Below are 16735 nucleotides of genomic sequence, written 5' to 3'. Positions count from 1 at the left end.
ACACCACCTGCCTAATATTGTGCAGTTCCCCCTTGTGACACCAGAATAGCTCTGACCCATCGGGCCTTGAACCTTGAACCTTGAACCTTTGTCCTTTGAGGATGTCCTGTGGTGTCTGGCCGTGGATCCTTTGGGTGTTGTGGCTTTGCATCATCAGGACAGTAAATCTGCAGACACCCTGAGGCACTTTATTGCCCTCAGTTTCTACAAAAGAAAAAAAATATTGTTTGACTCATTTAGCAGTCTTTGTCTCTGTTCTTTGAATCGGCCTAGTACCTCTCACTAAATCTATGATCTTCCTGCCTCCTTCGGTCTACAGTGTGGGTTTGTTTACTCTGTAAGGGGTCAGCCTTTCCTCTCCACACGGACCCGCTATCGCCTGGTGGAAGGAGATTAGCTTCATTATGTGAGTTTGAATGGCTTTTCGGGGTGTCGTTTGGCCATCACCGGTAGGAATCAATGTAATTCAGCTTTGTACTATACTGCAGAGTGATAGAGGTGATTATATTTCAGCAGTGAGAGAAAAAAAATATTGAGATAATAGATGTTTTATCATCCAGCACTTTAGGGGCCTCATTATTCCAATAGAGCTGCGTATGAATGCACCAGCAGGCTTTAATCAATCCACACTTGGAACTGAATTTCCATGCAGGCTCCTGAGAGGAATAAATAAGCGGAAAGATTGGATGGTATCAAATCTACATGAGTGAGCGATCCAAAATAGTTCTACAGTGAAACAGCACTTTTTACCCACAGAAATGTGAACGCTAGATATGCTCCTCTGCTTGTCAGACAGATGGATAAATGAGGAAATGAAGTCAAAGTTTACCCCTCTTTTACAATTCAAGGCCTTGTAAGGAATTGAACCACAGACCACTGATACCTTCTTCTGTGTACTGAGCTTTGTTGCTGGCTGGCTGTGAATTTTGTTGAGTTTTCTACCTCTTCACCCAACAGCTAGGCAGGACTTAATACATTCAGGCAGAGCATAATGTTGTCAGTTGGGCTGCGACTAACGACGCGTCGACGAATCACCTGAGCACGATACGTCATCAAAAGCGGAAGTGAACGCACAATGCAACAGAAATCTCCGTCCGACCGGAGCGTGGAACACGGGCGGACATCGGCGCCGCATCGTGCATATATTATGTATGCATGATGCAGCGCGGATGTCCGTGTTTAGATACAGCTGTATAGTAAACGCTGCCATCCGCGCTTATGATAGATCTCGGATGTCCGCGCTGCATCATGTGTACATAATATATAGCGCCGATGTCCGTCCGTGTTCCGCGCTCCGGTCAGACGCTGATTTCTGTTGCATTGTCCTGGCTTGCCTCTTGGATTTATATTTGTCTTTTTGTGGCTTCCTCAATGGACTTTTCTCCTCCAGTACTCATTTCAGAACCCAAACTCAGAGCCAAAATCAATGGAAAGACTGTATCTCGTTTGCTTGATTGCTGAATAAGACCTCACGTGACTGAACACCGAGGAGGAATGATGTTTTATTTGAGCGAACCTTTAAGCTTTGAAGGGTTGAGGGTCACTGTCATTAAATGTTTTCTTTCCCGTTTGCAAGTAACTTAAGTTAGCTGAAGTTCCACATATAAGCTGAAGGCCTGAGTTTAGATTTGTGATCAGCTTCTGAAGCCAGCAATCTTACAGTATTTAGTAGCAGCAACTAAATTAGTATTAATAAAGCTCATTTTGACAACACAGAGACAAAACTTGAAAATGAGACAACCAGGAGAAGATGTAAAAAGTAGATTATTGATGGATTATTTGCTCTCACAAACTACAGTTGTCATGTACTGACTTAAACTGATGTGACAGACTTTCCTGTATTTATTGAGGAGAAGAACTACAGAGCTGCGTCCTCAGAGTTGTAAAGTCGAATGAACTGTTTCTCAGTTGACCAGGAGTGAGAAAATTCGCAAAGGGCAGTAGGGCTATATATTTTGTTCACTGCCTGGCACTAGGACTTTATACACTGTAGAATAAGGAGCCCTTGAGTCCTACCGTGTACGTAAGAGAGCATAATGATACTCAGTTCCTTCAAGATAAGATAATCCTTTATTGCTTCCCACGCCAGGGGAAATTCACATAGCTACAGCAACAACTCTTACAGCAATAAACATACGTATAATAACAAGGATGCATTGATTTGAGGTATTGGCTCTAGTACAGACTCAGGAACAGCTCTTAAGAACTATAAAAAATACAGTGAGATGGCAGTCGTGTAATGACGTTACAGAATGATGTGTCTTTATATTAACAGTCTTTGCCAAAGTTCAGTTTCACTATTTGCTAAATTAATATTGATAGCTGATATTATGTACCACTGCTGATGTTGGTCCACTGAAATCAATTGTTGGAAAGCAGGGGGAAATAAGTCTTCACCCTAAAGCATACAAAGTAGCACATTAAATGACTTGAACCTGGATATTTTATATTGAAATATAGCAACATATATGGAGCAGACCAACATGCACCTACACCTAGTGAAGAACTAGAGAGAGGAATAAAACACAAGTTAGCCTACTGTTGTAGATGCCAGAGCATCTACAACAGTAGGCAGACCTTGTTGGTAGTTGAGCTGTAATAGGGAACCTGCTGTTTGCAAAGTTTACACTCAACTTTTTTGCTGTTTGAACAAACTCCTATTAACATGGAAGCCGTTAGTTTGGTGCCGACTCTGAGTAAATGTTCTGTAAAGATTAAATAAGTTAAACCTAGCAGTCTCCATTAGGCTGGTTGATTTCAAAGTTGTGAAAACGCAGATGTGTTTGGAGGTAGTCTGTACCTCCCCCCAGCAAAAATATTTAATTCATCCCGAAAGGCTGCTGATGAAGCGCCTTACTACCTGGGAAAGTAACACCTGTGATTGTCCGATCCATCAGATGAGAGCATATCGACCAACAAATCAACTAATAAGCTATACCCCAGGTAGAAACCGAACGTGTTCCATAGAGGACTCGATGGTGTCAGAGCTGAACAATTTCAGGTTTCCAGGAACCCGAACATACAAATTAATTCCATTAATGGTCCTAACACCACGTTACTCACCCTCTAAAACTACATTTATTGAGGTATTTTTGCAGTTTTGCATTCTATACGCTTCTTCAATTGTTGTGGACTGTTTGTAGAAATTGCATTGACTGGTGAAGTTCCATTTCTTTTGTAAGCTGTCTGGTACGTCCATTCAAATCAGTGGATTTTGTCACTTTTTTCACATAATAAAAACACTCAGATTGGAGCTTAAAAAAAGTTTGCTTGTAATCCTTGACATTCATCTCAAAATATTAGATGTCGCAGTTATGTGTGTATGAGGAAATGTCACCTATGATCCAGAACTCTGTGGATAGTTCCAGAAAATTCCACTGACTTGAATGTGATTTCCAGTTGAAAATGAGAAAACTGAATAGTTTTACTAATGTTCAGTACTTGACCTGCACTCATGTCACAAATTAGAATATGAAGCATTTTTATAACTAACTTTATTTACAAAAGTATATTCACCGCACATTACCATTGATTCTAAACATTAAACTAAGCAATTCCGTCTAAATTAAATAAAAAATGTGGCTTTGATGACTGCAGTGACATGAGTATAATTCTGTGGGATGATGCTTTTGCAGTTGCAGCCGTTTCCCTTTTTGCTAACTCCTTCATATCGTCTAGCTGAAACGATCAGCCCTGAAATGCGGCTTCATGTAAATGGTCATTTCAGCTGATGCCTGTGTTGTGGTCTGTTCTCCCTGCACTGATGTGAGTCTGGTTTATTATTCAATTCAAGCGCTGGATAGATCAGAGACCAGGCGAGATGGAGGGTACAAGCACAACTGGAGCTTTTCTCTTTCTGATGACAGTGAAGAGGAAAGGAGACATGAGTAAGCACTTCTCCGGCCCTCGTTTTCAGCACTGCATCACTCCTCCACCACACATACAGGCAGGAAAAGACCTCGGCGGCACCTCTGCTGATGAGCAGCCTATTCCCGTCTCTCATGATAAACTCGCTGGTGTTTTAGTACAGCAGTGCAGATCTGTTTGCTCTGTAAAACCACTGTCTGCATGCAAATCCTCGCCTGCTAGGGTTGGACCGATACGTTGGCCGATCAGGACAAAAGATGGAAAACAGCAGTTACACGCCTTTTGTACATTTGAGCTCCGTCTAAAGATAGCAAAGGATTACTTTCTGTATCTGTTAGTCAATTAGATAAGTTAGAAAAATTCAGCTGGTTTTCACTTTCATCCTATGTCGGGTCAAAAAACAGCAAACATTAGTGCATTTAATGCTCAATGAATAGGTGATTGAACTGTTAGCAGAAATTCTTACCTAACCAAACAGCCTAGTATTAAAATATTGCTTACAGTTCTGTGTCTTCGCCCACATCTCTGACTTGGATAAAAAGCTTGGTTTTCATTTACACTTGCAGCTGAGTTTCCAAAAAATCTGCAAAAGAGAAATGTAGATTAATGCATATTATTAGGGGGTGGGCTCTTGACAGAAACAGCAGGTGGTGCTAAGTCTCCAGCTGTGCCATCAAACCACTGCAGAAGAAGACAGAATTTCAAAGAATGCTTCAAACATATAGCTGAAGATGCAATGGGAATGCAGCATTTCTGTTTAATTTATTTATGTGAAGACGGCCACAGTCTTGCTCCACACAGATCTACCGTTTTTATGTGCTTTCCAGTGAAGCTTCAGATACACGTCATTATTTAAATCTGTTTCCGTTGCATTTTGTTTTTCGCAATACACCAAAATTTCTGCCGAGATAGAGATTGATTCAGAGCACACATTAATAACAATTAAGGACAGATGGATGGAAACACACTGAGTGACTTAAATTGATTTTAAGTGATTGTTTTTGTAGGTTAATCTCAGTCAACCAAAGTCAGTTATTAGTGAGTTCGTAGGGATGCCATTTTCCTACATAGTGAACTACTCAGCAACCTACCTGTATTAATGAAAAATGGCAGGTGACCTGAGTTTCTTACAGAGAAAACAATCTTTGGCCCTTGTGGTAACTTTATCATCCCTACTGCAGCTTTGACATTTGACATCATGGTCTTAAATACTGATTGGTGTTAGATTCTAGCACATTGGAATTAGTGGTTTCAGGGAGAAGGGAAGTGTTTTGCCATTAATATGCTTTTCCATTTACCTTAACGCTAACATTAACCAGCTGTGTCTTCTAACACTTAACCTGACTCCAGTCTTACCCCAGTACTAACCAGTTAACTCCGCCTGCTCCTGAGCGTTGGACTCTACTTAGCTTTGCTCAAAGTCTCCTAGCTGTATCAGCCTATTGGAGAGTAGCTTCTCTTGGCCTGGTTGGAAGATTTCTCTCAGACAAAAAGTACAAAGAAAACTCATACTGCATTTTTTAGCTGCCAACATATATAAATTCAATATAAAATTAATATACTGGCTGAAAAATCTTTTTAAGTCACCAACATAAGAAATAAATGGAATTAAATTGATAGTGTCCTTTGGAGAACAAATATTCTAATGATGTTATTACTTGTTGGTCACATCTGCGCCTGTGGCTGAGAAAGAGCACAAAATACATATTAATGTAGTTTTAGAATAGAAACTATAAAATGTCAGCTATTGCCGAGTCGCACAGATTAATCTTAGTAGTGTGTTGTTTTTTTATTGGTTAGAAAGTAGTAATGCCAATTTGTTTCCATGTGAAAGATATTTCACATTTAATTTTATCTGGCCAACGAGGAAAAATCTGTTAACTGTCACATAAAAAGGAAGTGTTTGCAAGTTCAGTCTGAAAATAAATAAATGCAACCCGTGAGGATAAAGTAAAGCTATCGGTCGAACCCTACAGTCTACTTTGTCCTCATTAATGTGCACATGTGTTGTTTTATACCCACATCAATACACACACGTACACGTGTAGACTCCCTGAACAACATTAAGGAAGCTGAATATAATGTATTGAGGTCGAGTCCACGCATGGTTTTTACTGTGACTCTGGTGTTTCTTCTCCTAGTGTGAGTGTGGTGAGCATGGAGGAGATGAACCGGCAGCAGCCGACCTCCCCCGAGGAGAAAAAGGTAAAGCGTTTAATCTGTCCTCTGTCTTGCTTCCTGCCTCTCACCCCCTGGTGTTATTGAGTCCCAGCAGGCCTCGGGGCTCTTCGATCACCCCTGCGCTCGGTGCAGATGATGCCAGAGCCTGGCTGGCGCCTGGCGCTGCAGGGCAGTGGCACCCTAAGGACCCCAGCAGTCCGTGAGCTAACACTGCTGAGGCGCTATGGGAGTCATTTTCAAGGGCTGCTGCTGTTGTTATTGTTGCTCTGGGTGAAATGTGAGTGGTGGGTGTTGGTCTCTGATTGTTCTATTGAGGGTAATATTCCTACTCGGTTGTTTTATTTTCTGTCCCAGAGAAGAATAATTTAGTTATTAATAATATGCCTCAGTAACTTTGTGTGCTTTACACCGTGCAGAACATAGTGATGATGTAATGTCAGCTGACCACTTTGCCTCAGAGTAAAATTTCTTGACAACTATTGAATAAGCCTCAGTGACTTACGTTCTAATCTTTCCTGTAGCCCCACCAGCAGGTTTAGATTTACACTAGATGTCCAACACTTTGGTTCATGCCAGGAGTTCTTGACAATCTCAGCCTGCCAACTTTGGCTTACTGAAATGTTTACAAACCTCTTAATGTGCAAATCTGTGCATACAATACTGTGCAAAAGATGTAGACACTTTATATGTGGAGATTCATGTCCATCAGCGAGGCGTCTGATAGTCCCAAGTTTATTCTGCAGCTAGAGAATGAGCCCTAACAGTCGTAGTCATAAAACCATAATTCAGCCACAAGAAGAACAAGAAGTCCTGCAACAGATGGTGCTTTTTGTTTAAACAGGAAAAGCTTTCAAGAGTGTTTGTCCAAAGCTGGTCTCACACACATTGGTAGTTTTTTCTCGTGATGATGCTTCTTGATAAAAATAAACTATTCTTGGCCTTCCAGAAACTTTAGCACAGTATTGTATGCTAACACGCAATTTGCAAATACAGTGAGCTGCACATAAAAGATGGACGTACCTGCTGGGAAATGTGTTAAATATGCATTGTTTTCTACGGCCAGTAGGGGGAGACTCCTGAGGTTGCAAAAACAAGTGTGATTGTATGAAAGTCTATGAGAAAACGATTCTTTTCTTATTTGATTTGTTACCTCAGTATACTTTTTATGCTACTATTGACTAGTTTGAAATTTTCTTCAATACAGCATGATGTTCATTTAGTAAATTAAAAATTATATTTAGTAATTAAATTGGTATCATTTAGATTATTTAAGGGGTGAACACAATGGTAATTTACAAACCAGTTTATAACATAATGGTATTTATGTCCATCTTGTATTAATTTTATGGCACATACACTCAAGATGTAAAAATCTTTAAATCCTCTAAGCATCTTACTGTGCTTATCATGTTTTATGAAAAAGAATTTTGACTGTGCTGAGAAGTATTTTATGGTGAGGGCTGGGGTTCATTTTTGGAAGCATTTCCTTCAATACATTCTTCCAATGGTAAATTGCTAAAGTTTTTAAGCTAGCATCACTTTATCATGTCTTTTGGTGTTGGAAAATGTAAAACTTGTCTATAGGCAAAAGTTTTCATGTGTATTCGTTTCTAAAATTAAATGAATAATGAATAAATACTAGCTGGAATATAAGTCCATCCGTTTTTTTTAAAGGGACTTCGTCTAAAAATGAACAAACTGTAGTTCAAAAACCTGCTATTAATGCAAAATTGTTCTGTGATGAACATCATATTAGTCAACATTAACATCTGAGGTTTTAAATGTAATAAAGGTAGCTCAGAGCAGAAGCGGTGTGTTAGCATTCATATTTATGAAGCATTCTAAGTCTGATGAACCTGCATTAACACCGGGCAAGAGAACTAAAAAATGTATCTCTAGAAATTAGTTAATTTTAGTAGCTGATCCTTATTAATGACATATTTCTAATAAAAAACAGCAGAAGAAAGATTTAATTTGAATTTAACCACCTTTCTTTGGTATAAGCACATTAGCCAGTTTGTTAACATGCACAGGGAATATCTTTATTCTTAACACATAAATTAAAATAACTAATGATGAAGGAATGATTTGTGTTTTCATATGTGCCCTCATTGCATCTACTGCTGTAAGTGTTTGCATCAGTTTTGGGCAAAAAGAAGCAAAACTTAAAGGTTCATGTGTTCTTCACTGTGACTGCAGACCTTTGTTTTGTTGGAACTGATGACCCTTTTGTTGTGTGTTGTGTCTCCAGTCTCCCACGCTTAGGCACTTCACGATGTCCGATTCGTTGAGAACATATGAAAACCGGCCAAATAATCACATGAGGCCTCTGAACAAGCTGCCACCCAAAAGGCTCGGGTATGAGATATCCTGTTTTTACAAGCTCTGCTCTGCTTTTTTGATTGGTGCGTCACAGCTCCGAAAAGTGGCGATTGTGATTATTTTCACGTGGTTTGGAAATAAAAATTCTGCAGGGGTTTGAAAATGGACTTTTAAAAAGGATTATTGATAAAACCATCAATAATCTTTCCTTTGCAAAAAAAAAAAATTGACTCTAAATCTACAGATTGCTGCTGGACATAAAAGATTCTGCATTTTAGTTTTTGTAAAAGCAATAATTATTGTTTTTGTTGCTTTTACAGGTTATTTTTTAACCAGAAAATGAAAAAAAAAAAAGATTTCTACTGTGTTCTAGGAATAAAATCTTCTTTAAATCAGACAATGATTGACATATGAACAAACCCCCTAGTAAAATCCTTCAGGATATAGAAAGGAATGAAACAGTAAAATTTGGTGTATGTTGATAAATCAGCTTTTAAAGATATTAGAGTTGCATAAAATTCCTTAGATTTTTTATAGGAAACCACAGGTTAAAAATGGCAGATATCACCATGGAACGTCCCCAGTTGATCACCTGTAAAATAATATGTACATTTTATTTTGTTTTCTGGAATTTTATGTTTAAAATATGCATAGACAGCTGTTGGTATTATAAAATAAATACCTTGATTTGTATTTTAGATATGTTTTTCTTACTAATCAAGCAGAATTATGGGAAATATCCTAAAATGTCATAATTGATAAGTGAAAGGCGAATGTTTTTGCCTTAATGGGGATTTAAAAGGTTTAACAGCTTTTAGCTAATCATGATACATTTCGATTCAGTATAGTTTAATCATGCTTAATGGTGGTTAATTTAATGGGACAGTGTTTGACTTCATATGGTCTTCTTTTCTTACAGCGAAGCCCCTCTCACAGTAGCAACGTCCACCCCCATGCCCAACTATTTAATCATCAGTCCCACACCTACACAAGGAATTGTTTTACAAGGACGACACTTTCAGCACGCACAGATGCCCTCAGCAATAAGAAAACCAGTTCAAAGGTAAGACGCAACGAGTCCGAGCAACACTTGAAAGTTGTCCCACTTGTTTTGTGAGAAGAAATTTTTTAGAAAATCTGGGGAAAATGCTCCTCTCGGTTCTCACCTTTGTTAGTCTTGACTATTTCAGAGACACAGCTCACTGTAATGCCCACAACGGTGCCATGGATTCAGGGAGTTAAACCTGTTTTGTTGGCCCGCATTTGTTGACACTTTAGTGGACTGGCCTCACCAAAAGTATGCTGACATAGCTACTAGCATTCTGTGTTTGCAGTGTACTCAAGGATATGCAGACAACTAGGGCTGCAACTATCAATTATTTTAGTAATCGAATATTCTATCAATTATTCTGGCGATTACTTGGGCAATCGGATTCAGCGCAAGGTGTGCACGTTACAGCATCAAAAGCGGAAGTGAATAGTACAGGATAGTACAGGGGTATATTGTACATATATAGTATATTACAGAGGTATTGTACACACACAGTATAGTACAGGGGTATCTAGTATATTACAAAGGTATTGTACATAACTAGTATAGTACAGATGTATTCAACTAAAACTCAAAGCCATGGGAACCCCACGTGTATTTAGTTGGCGATGCTGAAATCGCATAAACATGTTTTTATGTTTGGTCCATTTAAACTGTTGGGACTGCAGGTGACAGAACACAAAAAAGAAAACTGATTATTTTTTTTTAGTATTTATTACAGAGAATTTTCAGTCAGTAATGTTAGTTTCACTTTGATTTGGTCACAAATTAAACTGATTTTCTTCATTATTGGTCAGGGTCAGACCTGCATGCACTTCAATATAGTATCATGTCTGAATATGTGAAGTTTGATAGTTTTATTGTGTGGCTGTTTGTCAACAATCAGCTGCATTGATCGGTAAAATAAATACATTGCACACTTTTAACAGTTTTCTACCAGCATTCCAGTCTTACATAATTTCCAGTAGCAGCTTTTTACCATCATAAGTTTTGAATTCGTCTTTGGTTCCCATTAAAACAGCCTGTTCATGATCTGTTCATTTTGTGCTGAAAACGAGTCAAATGATCGTTAAACGCTTTTGTGTGGATGAGTTTGAAGCAGAAAATCTTACTTAACAAAGAAAGTTGATAACCACCTTCATAGCTGTTAACTCTGACTGAGGTTTTAGTTTTTGTCGAACCAACTCACACAAACAAAGCCAGACTAAGTTGAACTGCCTTCGTAGTTCAGTCCTCTGGTCTGCTAAATGCCATAAACTCCAAAAAAGCTGTGCCGGTGAAAATAGAAGCGTCCCGTCAAATTTGAAATTGCCTGATTTGTTGATGCTAGGTCCTGGTCTGTATAAGATGAAGTCTGGATCCAGACTTGGACTGCGGTCCACCAGTTAATGACCTGGTCTAGTACGTAGCGGATTAAACAAAGCGTCAATTCAGAGAATTTTGCCTCGAGGAATTATAGTTATCAAATTACTTGAATAACTCCAGGAATTATTTAAGCCCTACAAGCAACTATCAGTGGATTATTTTGATACTGAAGAAAACTTAAAAATGTGGTGTTTCCCAGTCAATCAAGTTCTCTACTTACAAAGAGCATCTCTTCTCTTGTGATGTCTAAGTTTCTGGACATTTCTACATAATAGACATTGGAGCTAATAATAATTTTGAAAAATAAGTTATACTGAATCTAAAAATATGGCTATCATTTGTGTGTGTTGAGATTTACCAGAGTTACGATTCCAGGAATCAAGTTAACAGCCTCCATGTGACATGTATGAGTACAGGGTCACTGGATTGTCCAAGAAAGAAGAAAATTATGTATAGATTTTAGTTTTGTCTACAGTTTGCATGGAAAGCAGTTCAAAGAGTGCATTTTCTTGAACGGGATAAAACTGGGCTTGTGTGAGATGTACGTGAGATCTTCTTGAATATAGATGAAGATCATTTAAACGTAGAGAAGTGCTTTGGTTCATTACATTCATCTGCTGGATGGATCTGAGTCTGGTGTAGAAAAATCAGTTTAATTGAACTGCAGGCTGTGAAAAAATGAATTAAGGCACATGAGTTGATTGCATTAGTGAGATGTTTCTCACTTTGATTTCCGTCTTCAAGCAGCCTTGATTTGACGGAAAGGTATGACTTTGATCCTGCCACATCACCCAGAGTGAACCTTTGCTAACAAACTGGATCTCATTTCACGCCTTTTTCACATCCCCGGAACATCGTAGTCTTCGTTTATTTTAGGGTTTGTTTGTGAGTCGGCAGCATCTCTGCAGTCGTACTGTCAGATTTTGTCAGTGTGTGGTTTCTTTCCCTTTCATGGCACATTGTTTGTTGTGTAAAATGCAGTTTAGGTATGACTGTGACAGAAACTGACAGCCCAAAGAAGTTAGACGAAAACCACCAGCAGCATAGTGATGATGTTCACTGCTTTACTGTTTTGTTTAGAGTTTCGGTGGAAGGAAGTCTGTACTTCCAGTGCTGTTTGCTGGTAGCTTTTGTGTTCCTTTAAATGCTGCCTTGATGGTTTGACTTGATTACATACTGACAGAGGGTCACCTTCTGAAGAACATGAAGATAAACGTTGGGTTTTGAAATGAAAATCCATCTGTTCAAGCTAAATGTTGAAAATGTTGTACTCCTGTCTTAATTCACTAGTAAAAAAACTTAAAGCTTCTGAATGTTTTTGATGTAAAAAAATATGCAAGATTTTTTTAGATGAAAACTGCAGAAGAATTGCTGAGTTTCATTCACTTCAGCTGAACATCACCTGGGTAAAATTCTGTAAATGTTGTTAATCTAGCGAGAAATTACCGGTATCACCTGAAGCAGTTTTCTTCCGCATCAAAGGAAAATTGCAAGTGCCGAAACGATTATGAAAATGACAATTCAGTCATTAATTAGTGATCTGGGCTGATTTTACTCGAGCATTTTTGCTCATCAAATGATGAAAAATATCAGGAAAATGCATAGATTTGTTACGTTTACTATATGCAGACTGATCAGGCCTATATAGCTGTGTATAGTCACCACCAACAGACCCATTCTGATTCAAGATAAACCCTATATAGCAAAAAGCCATAAAATGTGATCCCAGGAAACTTCATGTACTGTAGTAAGACTGACACCTTACAGCTTCTTACAGTCAAACCCAACAATTTCTATTTAAGCAAGTTGTTAACAACAGCGTCGTTCTAAGACAGGATATTTCTAATACTGGGTAGGCGTAAGAAGGCCTGTGAATTAAAGGTCATATACTAGTCCAAAAAAACCTCCAAGGTTCCTCACAGAGGTGGTAGAAGTTACACTAATGATATCCATAGTACTATAAAGACTGTTTTTAAGGTGTTTAACCCTTTAAGCTTCAGTCAATTCCAGCCGTTTTCAGTACAAAAAATCGCTAATATTCTATTTTTAAATAAAAAAAATTACGAAAAATACGGGGAATATTGGACGGGCATCGCGAGGTGCATTTTCTTGAAAAGGACCGATTCGGGGATTTTATACCGACTTCAGGACATGTTTTGGACAAAATAGTTTCCTGGCTTGTGTCATCTGATGTAAAAGGTTGGATTATGGCCGTTTTTTGTGGAATCTTTTTTTTTGTGTATAATAATGAACCCGGAAATGTGAGTCGCGCTGTGTGCGTTGAAGCCGTGTATAGAGAACGGATGGATGAATATTTGTTTTTGTCGGACAAATGTGTTTTTCTCACCCGCTGTGGTAATCGCATCTGAAAGTGGTTTATACCGGCGGATTCATGAGAATCTAAGCTTTCCATCGGTGTATAGTGTTTATATAAGCGCGTTTGCGGCCGTCGGACATTCTTGAAATTCCTATGCAAATTAGTAGGTGTACCGCCGGCGGTACACTGAAGCTTAAAGGGTTAAGGCCAACTACAATAACAAGGTGGTCAGGCTTTTGTGTCTTTAGGACATGCTTTAAGTTTGACTTACTGATTTGTTGCTGATTTGATTGATTTTGGTTTGTAAATAAATAGAATTGTGTGTCATCTGCATAGCAATGGAAGTTCAGGCAGTATTTCCTAATAATGTTGCCTAAGAAAAGCATGTGCAAGGTGAAAAGCATCGGTCCTAGCACAGAACCCTGTGGAACTCCATAACTAATGCTGGTGTGTGCAGAAAGGAACAAAGATTATTGACACGAATGAACTGGACTTTATCTCATAAGTATGATCTAAACTAGCCCAGCTTGGCTCCTTTAATTACACTAACATGTCCCAATCTCTATAGCAGAATGTTGTAATCATGTGTATCAAATGCAGCAGTGAAATCCAGCAAGACAATATAGAAGCAGGTCCCGTTTCTGTCTCTAAATCCTGATTGAAATTCCTCACACTTCAAATGTCATCCCTCATCTTTCTCTCTTCTTTCACTCACAGCAAAAACTACCCGAAAATATCATTAAAAAATGAGGATGCAAGCTTATTCATTTGGCAATTATGTAAAACAGGGAATGAGTAAATCCTTTCAGCGAAGATTCTTCCAGCTGTGCATGAATTTGAAGAAGCAGGTCTTTTTTTAATCCTGAGTGACGTCAATAACTGTCCGTGATTTCCGCACATTTTACCAATGAATTTTTCAGACCTACAGGGTTCCCACAGGCCTTGAAATTCCTTGAAAGTTTGTTGATTAGCGGAAACTTTGGTTCAAATCAGAGTGACAAGGCCTTCATTTGCTTGGAATCTTTCCAGGAAATTGACTGACCACTTCTCATGTAACTTATTTATTGCAATACAAAAATAAATACAAAATGTCTAATGTTTTCATAGTATTATACACTGCATCCAGCTGCTGGTAAATGAATTGACTCACTGACCAACTTGTGCATTTGTCTTCCTGCAGAAACGACTTCTCCCCCACACAAACTGTAGAAGTGGACAGCATTGTCCTCACCTGTCCAGAAGTCCCAGGTAGAGTTCACAGCCTGCTGATCACATCACACAGGGTTTCTTTAAAGTCATTCTCAAGCTGTTTTTGAGCAGAACACTGTGCTGGTGACTACAGGAGGGAGGCTGGTGTTGAATTTTGATGGGCACACAGTGTTCCTCTGGCTGGGAGGGAAGCACTAGAACATGAATGTGTGTGTGTGTGCCTGGTTGTGGTGTGTTAAGCATCTGTGAGACAAGTGTGTGTTTCTAGCATGAGTACCGCTCGGTATCTGTGTGTTTGTGCAATATGTGTGCCAGTAGTTTGTGCAGTGAATTAATGTGACAGCCAGCAGGGCTGCAGGTCTGAACTGAACCTCCTCCATGTTCCTGCCAGAGGACGACGAGATCTCAGGCCTCCCAGAGTAATCCTTACAACCTCCCGGCTGAGGGAGGAGAACTTATGAAACACTTGTTTGGTTAGCATGGACTCGCATGAAACTGTTAAAATTAAAGTGACCTTGGAGGGAGGGAAATCCCAATGCAATTTTTGTGATTGTTCACTGTTTATTTTTTCGGTTAGCAGACAAAAAACTGAGAGTAAAAGGAGGATGAGGCAGCTCAGAGAGCGAATTAAACAAAGTGTAGTTCTGCAGTGAGGTGTTTGCTGAAGCTCTGCTGCTCAAAGGAACAGGCTATCCTAATCAGATAATGTATGCAGATACATAGAATCATAATTGGTGGTCTCATTTTGGCCCACAGGGCATCCTTTCCATTTAAAAATGACATGTACACTTTTGCGGTTTCAATTAATAAGCTCATCTGAGACGCCTTTAGTTATTACCGCTCACAGCAGCAAGATTAAGGAGCAGCAGATAGAACTCTCACACTACTGCATCCTGGGGTTTGCCTCACTGGCTTCAAATAAACTGGGTTTTGAGGGCATTTTTCATTAACCATGCAAAGAAGGCAATAATCTTTTTATCTTAGTCTTTAAAAATATTAATAATATTCGATAGACTCAGTAGAACTTGGACTTGATTGTGTATACAAATAACACTAACGTGTGCTCTGAATCTGTTATATCTTCACAGAGGATGTTGTAGCAGCTGATTGTCCATGCAAAATACGTTTTGTTCTCGATTAGTGTGCTCCATCCCCCTTTATCTGATGGTTTTTTGTTAAATCTCTTTCCTGAATTGAAGAAAATGTTGTGTAGTTTCCTGTAAAGTCATCTAAAAGTTACCTTAGAAGTTGGACAGTGTAAATCAATTATAAACAAATCAACACATGAGTAACTGAGTGTTGGTTGTTATTTGATTTACTTTACAGAAGAGGGCCCCCTGAACATTAAACGTCGCATCCAGCAGAAGAGGAAACCGTTGGATGGCTGCTGTAGTTTTCCTTCAGACGTCAAAGCGTCAGAGGTAAGAGAAGCGCGGAGGTTTGGACTTCATTACCCAGAAATCATTTGATGTCCACATGCGTCGAGAAGTTGCTGTCTCAGTCCAAGATGGAGGAGTCGATTCTAGGAAAATGTCAGCTAATTTCTGTTTCCTTTCAGACAAACTGAAGACAAACATTTAAAAAGGCTGATGTGAAAATTCGGTCTTTCAGAAAGCTGCAGGGAGCTGGCACCTTTTCGCCTGATTTGTACGCTTTTGTGCGAGTCGTCATTTCTTTGAATTAGAATTGTCCTTTAAATTTGGGATTTTATGTGTGACGTGTTGAGTTTCTCTCCTCTTTTTGACCATTACAAGCCCTCTGTCTGTGCACCATCATCATCATTCTCCTCTGCAGCACACCTCCAACACTGCAGCTAGATCCACAGATAGACCCGGAGCTACTGTAGATCGAATCTGTTGTTCTGCAGTGCTTCATATTAAGCTGTTCTCTGAGGCGGAACGTGCTGTGATCAGTCAGTGACCTTTAGAAACTGAATGACAGTGTGACTGAGCTGTTGTAGCTGCAACTTTCACTGCAGTTAAGTTATTGCTGTTCCTTTGAGTAACGCAAAAATCTGAAGTTCAGAGTCACATAGTGGTAAATGACATGCTCTTATTTTACTCTTATCACTTGTAACAGCTGTTTGGACGTCAGCATTTGCCTTGCGATGCCACTGCAAATTCTTATATCTGAAAATTGGATTTGGCTACTACCAACCATGACCTTTTTTCTTTACATTAAAATAGTACGTCTGATGTCGGTATTTCACATTTAAGGTGCTTAATACAAATCAAATGGCCTTGTGAAAGGGGTTGACTTTTACAAGTTTCATGTCCTGCAGCCGTTTGGGTTCACCCTCATTGCATTGTTTTCATATTGTTTGCACTCAGAAAGCCCTAAGCCATTCTAATGCTTTCTGGGTGTGGCAACCTGAGCACCAAACAGACAGACACACACTGTGTGGACATCAGATTCCCGTCTTT

General features: G+C 39.2%; 1 protein-coding gene across 3 annotated transcripts in view; it reads left to right on the top strand.

Moving 5' to 3' along the window:
* senp6a (SUMO specific peptidase 6a) overlaps nt 1-16735 on the top strand; it is a 42718-nt gene that overhangs the window by 5950 nt on the left and 20033 nt on the right. For 2 of the 3 annotated variants that reach the window (XM_051960799.1, XM_051960798.1), the window contains exons 2-7: nt 3794-3887; nt 6009-6072; nt 8300-8406; nt 9290-9433; nt 14284-14351; nt 15639-15733. In XM_051960799.1, the coding sequence (XP_051816759.1) occupies nt 3794-3887; nt 6009-6072; nt 8300-8406; nt 9290-9433; nt 14284-14351; nt 15639-15733 (572 nt within the window). The remainder of the gene's footprint in view (nt 1-3793; nt 3888-6008; nt 6073-8299; nt 8407-9289; nt 9434-14283; nt 14352-15638; nt 15734-16735) is intronic. The other variant, XM_051960800.1, reaches the window with a different exon arrangement.

Source organism: Acanthochromis polyacanthus, chromosome 16 (assembly GCF_021347895.1).
Source record: "Acanthochromis polyacanthus isolate Apoly-LR-REF ecotype Palm Island chromosome 16, KAUST_Apoly_ChrSc, whole genome shotgun sequence".
NCBI lineage: Eukaryota > Metazoa > Chordata > Actinopteri > Pomacentridae > Acanthochromis > Acanthochromis polyacanthus.
Note: the sequence above shows the minus strand (reverse complement) of the source record. Positions and strands in the feature narration are given on the sequence as shown.